General features: G+C 37.0%; 1 protein-coding gene across 1 annotated transcript; it reads right to left on the reverse strand.

Annotated features, from left to right (window-relative positions):
* Positions 1 to 441: 441 nt before the first annotated feature.
* Positions 442 to 11695, reverse strand: LOC127513043 (ectonucleoside triphosphate diphosphohydrolase 2-like). The gene is made up of 9 exons (XM_051894512.1): positions 11425 to 11695; positions 7950 to 8067; positions 7056 to 7206; positions 4671 to 4830; positions 4341 to 4568; positions 3967 to 4230; positions 3541 to 3660; positions 2586 to 2720; positions 442 to 2270 (listed from the first exon to the last, which is right to left on the reverse strand). Exons 1-9 carry the CDS (start codon positions 11551 to 11553, stop codon positions 2067 to 2069), a joined length of 1509 nt encoding a protein of 502 aa, XP_051750472.1. The 5' UTR covers positions 11554 to 11695; the 3' UTR covers positions 442 to 2066.
* Positions 11696 to 13825: the final 2130 nt, after the last annotated feature.

Consider the following 13825-nt stretch of genomic DNA (forward strand, 5'->3'; position numbering starts at 1 on the left):
GATACCATAAAACAGAGAAACTTAAAACCTCTATTTGGGCAGGCTGACAGACATCAATCTGCCACTAGGTGGCGCTAGAGCAAACGCAGTTATGTTGTCTATTATTATATTCAGAAACCATAGAAAACGATATACATTGTGAAAAGTACTATACATATAAATTGAATTCAGCATCCTCAGTGATTTTATTCACACAAGACATTCTGTAAGATTCCATCATTAGGCCAATGGAGTGAAGAACTTGAACAAAGAAATGGCTTTTGAGCCAAGACATTTACCTAAAATTCTGTATAGGAATAAGGCTTCGATTTATCTTGGTGTATATTAGGAGCGTAGTAATGATAGTAAAGTGGAGGAATTTGATTATATTCCAAAAAGTGTGTGGGTAAACAAAGGACTTTGTTTTTTAGGACATTTAGGCAGGGCATATCAAAGGACTCATTTTTTTTTAATAGCAAGTAGTCTTTAATTACTGTACGTCACAGTCTCACAGATATGAACATGATTTGCTGCTTTCAGTTTGGTAGCAGGCAGTGTTGCACAAGATGAGTCATCGATATTTGCTAAAAGAGAATTTTGTCAATATTGAGGATTACACTAGAATACAGATGGCTTCGAAGCTAACAGACACGGCCAAAAACATTTAGCATTCTGTTTATGTTACCTGTGTGTTATTATCTACAAAATGTCTCACAGACAAATTAATAAACACAGTAACTTATTTAGTATTACAAAAGCATTCATGATTCAGCAGGAATAATAGCAGGCAATAGTACAGTTTCCAAACCAAGTTCATTCTTGTATCTGCAAAGCTACATTTTCAAGATTTTCCATTTTGAATATTTTCAGTACCTTTGTCTTTGTATTACAGCACACAAACATTGCTCACAAATAAATCTAGAAGGTTTTAAAACAATAGCATCTGATTTATTATGTTAAAGGGTTAGGTCACCCAAAAATGAAAATTCTGTCATTGATTACTCACCCTCGTGCCGTTTTACACCCATAAGACCTTCGTTGATCTTCGGAACACAAATTAAGATATTTTTGTTTAAATCCGATGGCTCCGCGAGGCCTACATAGAGAGCAATGACATTTCCTCTCTCAAGATCCATAAAGGTATTAAAAACATATTTAAATCAGTTCATGTGAGTACAGTGGTTCAATATTAATATTATAAAGCGACGAGAATATTTTTGGTGCGCCAAAAAAAACAAAATAACGACTTATATAGTGATGGCCGATTTCAAAACACTGCTTCAGGAAGATTCGAAGCGTAATGAATCAGCGTGGCGAATCATGATTCGGATCGCGTTTCAAACCGCCAAACTGCTGAAATCACGTGACTTTGGCGCTCCGAACTGCGGATTCGACACGCTGATTCATTACGCTGCGAATCTTCCTGAAGCAGTGTTTTGAAATAGGCCATCACTAAATAATTCGTTTTTTTTTTTTTTTTTTTTTTTTGGCGCACCAAAAATATTCTCGTCGCTTTATAGTATTAATATTGAACCACTGTACTCACATGAACTGATTTAAATATGTTTTAGTACATTTATGGATCTTGAGAGAGGAAATGTCATTGCTCCCTATGTAACTTAGGCCTCACGGAGCCATCGACTTAAACAAAAATATCTGAATTTGTGTTCCGAAGATTAACATAGGTCTTACAGGTCTGGAACGACATGAGCGTGAGTAATAAATGACAGAATTTTAATTTTTGGGTGAACTAACCCTTTAAGGCACAGTACACAATCTTACCTAAAAAAAACAAACATACATTCAATATTATGAAAAGACAGTGATAAGTTCAGCGACAAAATTAGGAAACAGTAATAACATTGTGCTCATGTTTTACGCAAAACCAAGTCTCTTCTAAAATTCTAATTTATATAAATTTATATAAAATGTGCTTGATAAGAAATAGGTTATTGAAATGTGATAAAGTGTAATACCAGAAGTTCTTTGTGCACCCTTATTTTTTTTCAGTGTACTGTAAACGGAAGCATCCTTGTTAGGGGCAGTGCAAAACAATGTACATAGGGAGCAATATAACGCAATCATTATTAAATGACATTATCAGTCTTTTTCTTACGGATGGCTCGCAACAGAAAAAATAGTGCCATAATAAGAAGGACTGAAAAGAGGAAGATCAGAACACTCCAGGCGCCTGAGCTCACTGATTTTCTCAGTAAAACATGTTCAGCAGGCAGCAGGTTGCTTAGGCTTAGCATGTAGCCAAGGGACCAGCCGACAGATGTGTCTCCCGCCTGCAAACCAAAGCAACATGTTGACATTTTCTTGATAGGGGTCCATTAATTCATGAAGCTTAAATGAACATGAAACAGCTTTTGCCATCTGCCATTTCACTTCTGTAATGTGAATAATGTACTTTTTAAATAAAAAATACAAAATACTTGATTTTGATTGGACAGTGAAAAGTGCGCTCTGTATGACATGTTTGGAGGGAAAGGGTTTAAAAATGAGGGCTTGATGATGTCAGAAAGAAATGTTGTGAACCTATAAATTGGGAATGTGCATTAAAGAAGTAAATAGGGTCAAGTTTTTCAAATAGGTCTTGCTACCTTCTTCTGGAAGGAGATGTGTGGAAAGGTGAGATCATCAAAACCATATCCTTTGACCAGGAGTACATGCACAAAGACAGAGACTGCGCAGTAGTCCTTCAGACGGTCTCCCTGATTCCCAGCCTTATTTGACATCTAGGGCACAAAGAGTGAGTGAGAAAGTTGAGTGGAAGAGGTCAAATACTTATTTAAAAGAGGACCTATTATGACCTCTTACAAAATCTTGATTTTGTTTTTGGATCTGCTAGAATAGGTTTTCATGCTTGAATGTTCAAAAAACTCATTATTTTTCACATATTTTACATTGCTGCAGCACCGCACTTCCCAGTCTGTCAGTAACGCTCTGTTTAGTTCCTGTCTCTATGAAGCCCCTTCTTCTGAAAAGCACAATTTGTTCCGATTGCTTAGCTGGACCAGTGTGTTGTGATTGCTCAATGGCTTCAAGCATGATTTGTAAATGTCACAACCCTTTATCATAACTAAGAGTTTCAACACTACTAACGCAACTCAGCCAGGCCTCGTCCCTTTTTTTTTGCATATGCCTTTAGCGAGAATTATTTAAATGAGCTCACTGATAGAGAGAATAACTGCCTTTGGAGTGGACTTTGTGCTTTGTAACTTTGAAGACCTTTTTCATGTTAAAACGCAACATTGCACACTTAAGAAAGTTTAAAATGTAAAAAAAAACATAATAGGTCCTCTTTAAACTAATTTCTTTTTCTATGGGAAATATCTGAAAGTCATTTAAGATCAACAGATCTGTTAATTCAATAATGCTTATAATTATTTAAGTAAACAAAACACAGTGTACATTTTATTATCATATTATTATTGAGGGTAAAGCAAGTCCTCTTAATCTGAGAACCTGAGACTCTCAATCATTGGTCGATTGCTGAGATATGGGGAAAGTCATCTCAGAATAGCAGGGCTCAAAATTAGCTCAGTGGGGTGGTACCTCCTGAAAGCTCATGTTGCAGACGACACGGGCAGCGTCCTCTAAATCTGCTGGAGATGTGATGGTGATGCCTGCAGCTTCCTGAAGAAAGGAATGGGTGTAGAAAAATGCAGAAAATGCCTGTGGCAGAAAAAGAAAGAGAGAGAAGGGTGATGGAGAGAGACAGAGATTGTGTAATCATAATAATGACACATGCAATAATGACACACGAGTGCCCAGAAGATGAATTTATGATTTATTTTAATGCTTTGAGCTGTCCCACTTAATAACTGCTTACACATCTCCACAACCATCCCCTACCAGTAAAGACATTAATGTTGCCTGAGGCAGATGAAGGAACAAATTTCATATTATGCCGGTTGATAAAATATATTTTAAAATAATATTCAACTGAATGCATTAATGTTCCACTCTAGAAACTCTTACCATAAAGTTGCCTGTAATGTTGGGCTGGAAGACTCCATCAAAGGAGCATTTGGAATAAGAACAGTTGTTAAAAGACAAGAGACGAGTAACATTTCCCAGGCACTGATTGTAGTTTCCTGTGCCCTTTATTTGCAGGTTGTCATCAGGTTTATAAGAAGTTGGTCTTTTATTGCATGGGGTGTCAAACACACTGCTCAGCTTAATGGATTGATCGTAACCTGCGGGATAGCAGGGATGGACTATGGAGCTGTCTGAACCCTGAGTCTATAACACACATAAAGAGAGAGAAAACATCAGATATTATACTCCAAATACTATCAAATCATCTTGTCTAATGGTATTTTTAACAAACAGTTTAAAGGTTTGCACTTTACTGTCATCAGATGTGCCAGCAGTCTGAGTAAGACCTGGTCTCGGCCATAACACAGAAAGCTCTGAGTGTAAATTAGATAGTTTTGTCCGTACAGCCGCAGATTCATCAGATTGTCCTTGTTCTCCACTGTTTGTTTAGTCACAAATGTGATCTGAGTAGAAGCTCCGCCAAAGTCCAGCGCACCAACCGTGTCTCTGCCTGGAGACAGCCACTGACCCACAAAACCATACTAGAGAAATGAAAGAGAAAAATGTAGTGTAATGGCTGGTAACAGATCTTTAATAAAGAACATTCAGGTGTTGTGAAATACACAATATGTCTAACCATATACCTTGATGTAGTTCTCAAGCAGGTAGTTGACAGTGACCCATCCATAAGCACCCTCTTCTTGTCCACTTAAGATAGTGGCGCCTTTGAAGCTGAACGGGTAGGTCTTCAGTTTGTCTCCCACTTCCTTCAAAACCTCATCTGACTCTTTGGGTTTAGAAATACTGTGTGATATGAAAATAAATATATGAAAATTCTACTTTCAATACAAATTTTTCTATACCTACATTTCAAAATTGGCAATTATCCTGCAGTTTTTAAAGTTGCAGTCCGTAAGTTTTGCCTCTTTGTCGCCATTTCTGTTTGAAACCTGCAATTGCAGTTATTTGTGGAATTATCATCTTTATGTGGGTTGTGCATCGGCACGGCTCCTCAGCACGGATGAATCTAATGTTTGCTGTCAGTCACCACATTGGTATGGATACTGTACTTCGGAATCACATATTCTGCGTCTTGGAAGTATGACCAAAATAAGAATTTTCACCAGAAAATGTCATCTGAAGTAGTAAGTAACGTCATGTAACTAAGAAAAAAAGCAATACAATAAATCATGCTGCCAATGGTGATTAAATCTAATGATTGCTTAGCTCGGATCACATCAAGCCATGCAAATTATTATTATACTTTGTTCTCAAATTGTTAATGTTAACAACATCAGCATTGCGTGACTATGTGTATTTAGCGTGTATGAGCGTTACCTGAAGATTTCAATTTCTGTAGCCATTTCGCAGTCCGAAGTCTTTTGCTTTTGACTATGGGTGAATTTACAGTTGTCACTGATTATTGTCATTTGGACCTTTCTGGATTACAATCCGCCATCAAAATGACAAGTTTAATTATTGCAGCTGCTGTGAGAAAAGGCTATAAATGATCCGCCATCCTCACATGATTTAACCTACTAGCTGGGACTTGTTCATGTAAACAGACGTGATGCAATGACGCAAAGACAAACGGCGACATGCTTGAATTTCCCGTTGAAACCCACCAGTACCACCCGAATTACAAAACATTATTACAAGCTTACTGTTGTGAATCGGACTAAGGTAAGGAGATAGTTTTGAACCGTGGCTGGTTATGTACTTGCTCAAAAATTTATTTTGGATCATTTAAAAAAAAAAAAAAGAAAGTTACGGACTGCAGCTTTAAATAAACAATGCAGACTTTGTATACATACTTGGGGTGTAACGGTACCGAACCTTTTCAGTACAGGGCTTTCGGTACGGTGCACATGTGTACCGAATGCATTACATTGCAACATTGTAGCCTAACCACCATTAACCACCAATAATCGCAATAAGCTCTGCTTTTTTTTATTACTTTCGATAAGAAACAAAGTGTCATCCTTCAAATTCTGTCCACGAAATCACAAAATTCAAACAGAAAGTGCCGTTTTGATGCGCTTTGATGTGGCGCGACTTTACAGGCGCCTCAGTTCAACCGGCATCGCGGAGCGATCATCTCTTCCTCACTAGTTACAGAATAAACTTAAATGAACATCTGATGGTATGTTGAAAGATACAGTACAACTTACTGAAACGTATAATATCTCGTGTTATCGCTTATTCAGTGTTTCAACGGCAGAAAGACGGAAAGCCCATATATTCATTATATTTTACTTAACCTGTTAATGATGTCTTGATTATTTAATGTATGTTTAAATAAATCTGTCATGAAAGTGACAGCCACTGTGTATAAATGATTATATTTCAACAATGAATCGGAGTAACACTTCATTTTATAATTAGATTTAGAAGTTAATGCAAAAACTGCCTTATGTGCAGCTTACATGTTTGCATACAATTTGTTATTTGAGTGTTGATTATTATATCTAAAAATAAAAAGCGATTGAATTTAGGCTAATAGTTTGGGCTCAGTTGTTAACCTTTAATATAGTAGCAATGTTCAAGTAAGGGCTCCCTACATAGTTTATAGCATCAGCAAAGATATTTTTTTTATCCTTAACAAAATTTTAGTAATAATTTAATTTAATTAGACAAAAAAAAAAGTTTGTTCAGTAAACCACTGTTTAATAATAAAAAAAGCAATTTTATATTTAGTTTTCTCCCCACCGGCTGTACAGAACCCGTACCGAACCGTGACTTCAAAACCGAGGTACGTACCGAACCGTGAGTTTTGTGTACCGTTACATCCCTAATACCTACACTACCATTAAAAAGTTTGTTTTAATGTTTTTGAAAGAAGTGTCTTGTGCTCATTTTTTTCTGGCTGATTTTTTTAAATAAAAAATATATAAACCAATAATATTGTGAAATATTATTAGAGTTTAAAATTTACTCTTTTTTTTGACCAATTTAACCATTTTGTCATTAGTGGTTAAAAAAGTTGCTAAAGTAGCTTTTGACACAAAGCTGTGATCTTTTTGACTCACTTTAGAAGTCTCATGCCTGCTGTGGCCCCGAGATACACAGGAGTGAGTTTGTGTCTTGACTTTGGGATCTCCTTCATGGCTTTTCCCATGCATTCCTCAAGGCTATGGGCTGCTCCTCCTCTGTTACCTGCATAACTGGAGATCCCGCCTCCTGATTAGAGAAAGTGATAGAGGATGAGAGAGGTCATGTACCGGATATCTGAAATGAGTCATGGAATATCTTGAGTATGCCCACACAGAGTTCATAAGAACTATCGGTTCCTATTTCACTGCCTGATATGCCACTGACCTTGATGACCATAAATGCAAACAGACATTTTTTTGGGTGCCTATTCCAGATGTTTCCGTAGAACATTGCTAATCAGCGATATTTGCAGGGTACTAGGAGTTTAACATCCCGATTTTGAGACTGTTAGATTCTTTGAGATGAGTGGGAGACTGCACCAAAAGTGATGAAATAGTAAAAGGGCAACTTGAGGCACGAGCACAAACAGGAAGTGGGTAACAATGTGTGCCAATTCAGCACTCTTGAGTATGTCCAAATTATCTATCAAGAACTTCATTACAATACATTCATAAATTAAGTAAAACCTCTGACTTTGTCATTTGGATTTTGTAATATCTGTCTGGTAAGTGGATTTTGAGAAGTGTACATACATTTTGAAACTAAGATTTGGGTAAATTCTTTCTAAAAAAAGAACAAAATGAAGACAAAACCCTCTAGTTCAAGGCATTACACAAGGTTTTAGTAGTCTCACATCCTTTGTACTGTTCTTTACCTTATCTAATGTCCTCAACTTTATCTGCTGACGTTTAGTCTTATAACAGACGTTTTTTATCTAGAGGAATTTTCAAAAGAGGAACATCACAAGCCATTTATCACTAAATACTCACCCTTTGCATGACACTCGCTGTGTTGACTGACTATGCCGGTACCATTTTGTTTGTCTGCTGGCCATTTGTAGATGAACATGGCCGTATGAGAGGATCCAGCATCCAGGACTATTCCATACTGAAAACAAACCCAACAGCAAAAAATAAGGCTAAGATTAAACATCTGTGATGCCAGGGATAAGGGTTTGATTTCCAGGGAACACACGCACACAAAGACACAATGCCAAAACACATACAATGAATTCACAAGTCGCTTTAAATAAAAATGCCAGAGGATACACAGGAAGTGTTCATAATAATAGCGTTGATAATACTGTTTCTGGAAATGTGCACCGAATCAGAATGATTTCTGAAGGATCATGTGACACTGAAGACTGAATCATATTTCATAATATTACTGTCTTTACTGTATATTTGATCAAATAAATGCAGCCTTGGTGAGCATAAGAGACTTTAAAAACATTAAAAATCTTAATGACCCCAAATTTTGATCAGTAGAATACATAAATTACATTAAAGTCTACATAGTACATTTCAGTGTGTAAATAATAAATATTCTGAAATTGTTTCTATAATTAATCGGTTTGAAGAAACAAATACTAATACAACAGAAAATTTGACATTTATGTATTCATATTGATAGCATTGAAACCTGGACTGAACAATATGACTGAAGTCTGACATGAGTTCATTGATCATTGATTTATCAGTCTGCCATTTTATTCCAGTCGTTACTCCTGGATGGAGGCTTCAATTCATATTTGCATACTGCAGCGTTACATTTTAAGTAAGTGTGTACATTGTAATCTAGCACTCATTACGCAAAAACTAAACGAAGTTATAACTTGCGCATAGCTGGTGCCCCCAGGTAATTTGGGTCTCGTGCTAGTAAAAACAGGGTGTGTATGTGAGAATTAGCCATGTGGGAACTGCATTACACATAGCTAGTTTTCACTGAGGCGCTGATAATATTGTAAAAGAAATCTCCTACCCTCTCTTTGGTTAGCTTAGGATTATAACGTCATGTTAAATTAATACTGACAAATTCAAACATATTAAAGTTAATATTTCTGACAGATTAACTTGTCCCATTTATACCTCTACTAGCTGCATCTTGTTGCTTTAAAAACTCAGTTATTTTGAAATTTTAAATGGTCAGGCTCAGGCCTCTTCCTTAGCTAATTCATAATGCTGATTATCATTATTCAAGCTAACACGACTCACCTCTGTAGCCGCCTTTGCAAATTTGAATATGATTTTAAAGCAAACACTTCTTGCTCATTTATCATAATAAGTTTTTAACAACCCAGATCAATAAATAACAAGTGCCATTTACATATGCCTGTCTCTTTTTCCCTTAAGTCTTCATCCCTTTCTTTTATCACACACACCTGTGCTACAGGCTTTCCATAGGATTGTGTATTTTGGGCAAGACACTGACTGAACTCTATTCATTCATGCAAACTATGATAATCTCTTCCAATTACATATCTTGCTCTCCAGACTTTGCCTACAGTTTGCATACAGCCATTTTAGCTTAGTATAATAGTACTCTCTAGCAGCTCTGAGTCTGAAAGATTTCGGAGTTCAATAGGCAACTCAAAACACGTTTAAGCTTGCCTTTCTTTGACATTTTGGCTCAGTTTCTGCCATTAGTCATCTGTTCAGCATGTCGCTTTAATTTCTCCAAGAAATTACGTTACCCTGAAGATAAACGGAATTGTCAAAATATGCTGTAGGCCTATTAAGTAATTTAACAGTAGGTGTGTATGAGGTACATAATGTTAAAATACTATACGTTACGGATCTTCAAAACAACAATGACTTAAGGTCCTTTTACTAAGAAAAAAAGGGATTACAGCGCTGAATCAAAACAGCTGGGAAATACAAACAGTGGGATCCAGCCAATATGAACGAGTTTTTATGTGTTTAAAACTGTCGAGAAACTGGAGTCATAAATCAAACAAAGAGCACAGCTGGGGAAATATATAGCTTACCCTCTACTATTAAATAAACAATAAAAATGTAGTTCGGCAAAGAATGGACATCAGGTAAAATACACTGAGTGATCACTTTTTAGTTTCAGGAGGCAACAGTCATTAATAATTGTCATAAGAGTTAAAGAATGTTATTATTCGTCAACATATAGATATAAACTAACTCAGCAAGAACATGAAAATTCCACCGGCTAATGTGAACACTCTTATAAGGAGTACAAATCACCTGCACTAAACTTTTATTGTTGTTTTTAAACAATGACTGGACGGTTAATTTAAAAAGAAAATAATTGCAAGATGCATTTCAATTTTAATCTGAAATGGCATGGGTTTTTTTCCAGCAAGAACACCTGATTTGACAGCTATTTTAATTTTGTTTTTACAGAAAAAAGTTTTATAGTACTTAACTAATAGCCTTAACAATGAAATATACCTGCAATGGGTTTCAAATTGTAATGTCGTTGAATCAGTGAAAAATATAACAGTAAGAGAGAATAATGAGCAAAACATAACTTTTTATTTACATAAACAAATTTAAATAAATATAAAATGTAAATATTTCAGCGATGCTTCGGATGAACAATATATTATTTATCAGTGGCTGTAGTAAGCTCTTTTGACAGCTCCTCGCCAGCCCTGAACATGGCAGCGGAGCGGCGCGTTCACAACAGCAGCTTGCACAGGCGTTTTTCTATGGAACTTTTTTGTCGGCCTTGATAATAAAACGACTCAGTGGAATTGGCGTTCGGTGCCGCTTTATAAAGGCACTGCGCCGACCGCTATTCACGCACTCAAACGCCTTTGCATTGGGGTACTGCTGCTCTCCCCTCACCCACCCATCCATCCATCCATCGTGGGCGCGCCCCACACTTTGAGAACCACTGCTCTAGTGATGGCTAATCCAATGCATTTATTTTATGTTCCAGAATGTATATTGCTCTAATGTGACAGCTGCAGATATTCAGCAGAGTCGCCAAATCGCCAAAGGCAGCATTAGGTTTAGAAACAGGTTACCCCCTCAATTTCACACACAATGGCTTGAATGTTACCCAAATTCACTCTGGTGTCTTTATTTTATATCCTAAAAAGCATATTGCTCTGTGAACAGCAGCATCACAAAAAACACACACTGAGAGAGAAAGCTTTTATTTGAGCTCCATCGCGAATCAGCCAAAAACTTGTGCAGTACGTTACTGTGTTCAACCTGAGAGAGAATCTCTCTGGGCCGATGGTCCACACTTTTTAAAATCACTCCTATGTGAGCAAAAAAGCCAAGTGCAACATGCAGAGGTGGCGCTCTGTATTGTTTAGGCTAGTCTACCGGAAAACGATCGGTAAGCTACAGATAAGCAGCTCGTTCTTTTTCTTGATCTTATAACGTGATCATCGAAACGTCGCGGGAATGTTAAAAGTTCCCTTTCCCTCTTTTGGATTTGTTGCCTGTGTGTGCATGTCACGAATAAGAAAAATGTTATTACCATAAACTCTGGCGGGTCTTTGATGTCTTTGTTGGGTACGACGAGCAGAAGAATCCCACCGACTGCCAGAAACAGAGCAGCAGTGGCGGTAATGATCTGGCATTGCTGTTTGTTACCCATGGATACCATCTAAGCGACGCGATCCACACAGGACAAATGACAGCGACGACATTCGTTGGCAAGTTAGGTAGGATACTATTGTGACGTCGTGTGCTAGCAGTAAACCGCACATCACAAGTGGGCATGGCACTAGCTTCATTGTTTCTCGTCATGTGTCCGTGGTGCAACAGGTGTTCGGAGTGACTGTGTTAGACTTTATAAACTACACGAGTAAGTCTATTCAAACGTGTAACGAAACTCTGGGGAGTTTATTTTATCCCTGTTACATGTTTCTTTTGCATATCCTTATCTTAAGTGCTTTTCCAAACTTTCATGGATGGTTCTAAAAAGATCCTAATAAAATGACTGGAAGAACTGTTAAGAGCCTCCTTTGATAAGAGATGTCGAGGAAGTTATTTTGATTAAACTGTTTTGATTATGAGGGCACATGAAAAAAATATTGATGTGCACGGATGAATCATTTTTAATAAATACTGCAATATTCAATAAAAAAAAAAAAAAAAAACATGAATTGTCAATTTCGATTTAATGGTGACTTTAAGAATCTTTTGAACTCTGTATTTGAAACCAACAAACAAACATAATAAATTACTTCTTGAGAACACACACACACACACACACACACACACTTGTGTATTGATTTAAAAAATATATATATATATTTACTGAGATCTAATTCTTGTGATAACATTCATGTGGGACAACTAGCCCTGCTCTAGTCTATTTCTTTCTCAAAAACAACACATTTTGTGTAAGGTGTTCCAGACACAATGTCTGAGAGTAATTTGCATTAGTAGGAAGTTATACATTGTAGGTCATGCTTTGATGAAAGGCTTGTGGGGGGTTTTCTTTTCTTTTCTTTTCTTTTCTTTTCTTTTTCCGTTTTTTGACTTTGTGGTTAACGCTGATGTGTGAACTGCTGATGTGTGAAGTGTTTTAAACAAGCTGTGCAGAGGAAAAGATTTTTTAGTTTTTTTTAGACAAGGTTTATCTCTAAATTATGCAATAAAACTGTCACCAGGATGTTAAACAATATACAAAAACATCAAACTCTGTTATCATGCTGAGCTCATATTGTAGTGCAGGGGATGTTGGAAGCTATGAGCAGATGCAGGGTCATTCATCACAGAAAATGACTGTGCTTGGGTGCCAAGAAGATTTATTTAATATTTATTTAAACAGGGCCTGCATTATACAAAATGAACAGAAATTATAACCACAGACACAATATTAAACATCCAACAGAACTATTACAATTTAACAACAGTTACATTCCACTAATGTCCATCTTAGGCAGGCAGATTCACATTTACTGTATAGGCTATATCTATAAGGCTACTTCTGATGTACATCAGACTTTACATTACTACAGTATTTTTTCCTTTTTCTGTTAAGGGTTAGTTCACCCAAAAATGAAAATAATGTCAGTTATTACTCACCCTCATGTCGTTCCACACCCGTAAGGCCTTCATTCATCTTCGGAACACAAATTAAGATATTTTTGATTAAATCCGATGGCTCAGTGAGACCTGTTCGATTCGATTCGTAAAGCTCCGAAGCAGTGTTTTGAAATCGGCCCATCACTATATTGTTGAAAAGTCATTATTTTGTTTTTTTTTGGCGCACAAAAAGTATTCTTGTCACTTTATAATATTAAGGTAGAACTACTGAACTCGCATGAACAGTTTTAAATATGTTTTTAGTACCTTTATGGATCTTGAGAGAGGAAATGTCATTGCTGTGAATGCAGGCCTCACTGAGCCATCGGATTTAATCCAAAATATCTTAATTTGTGTTCCGAAGATGAACGAAGGTCTTACGGGTGTGGAACGACATGAGGGTGAGTAATAAATGACATTATTTTCATTTTTGGGTGAACTAACCCTTTAAAGATGAAAGTAATACCTCAGAAGTAGAGCCTATGCATGACAGACATTTTCTTAAACTTTATATTCATTTCCTCCCTCTCCCCCTCAGTCTCCGTGCCCTTTGCAAAGAGTAGTCTTTGTAAGCAGCTGTCACAGCTTTATTCAGCCTTGCAGCTTCAGGCTGGTCCATATAAAGAAAGCCTCTGCTCATCCATATCAAACAGCACATACTCTGAACTGCGCTCCGGGTCTTGGCACATGTGGTTAACAATGAAACACTGGTAGTTCCACAGTAGAAGCAGCACCATGGCACACAATGCCAGCAGTACCAGGCTGACAAGCAGGAGGCGCTGTTTGTCCAGGCAGCATCCGTTCTGACAGCGCTCATCAGTGAGATGTGTGTACTTCCATAG

This window comes from Ctenopharyngodon idella, chromosome 5, assembly GCF_019924925.1.
Source record: "Ctenopharyngodon idella isolate HZGC_01 chromosome 5, HZGC01, whole genome shotgun sequence".
Taxonomy (NCBI): Eukaryota; Metazoa; Chordata; class Actinopteri; order Cypriniformes; family Xenocyprididae; genus Ctenopharyngodon; species Ctenopharyngodon idella.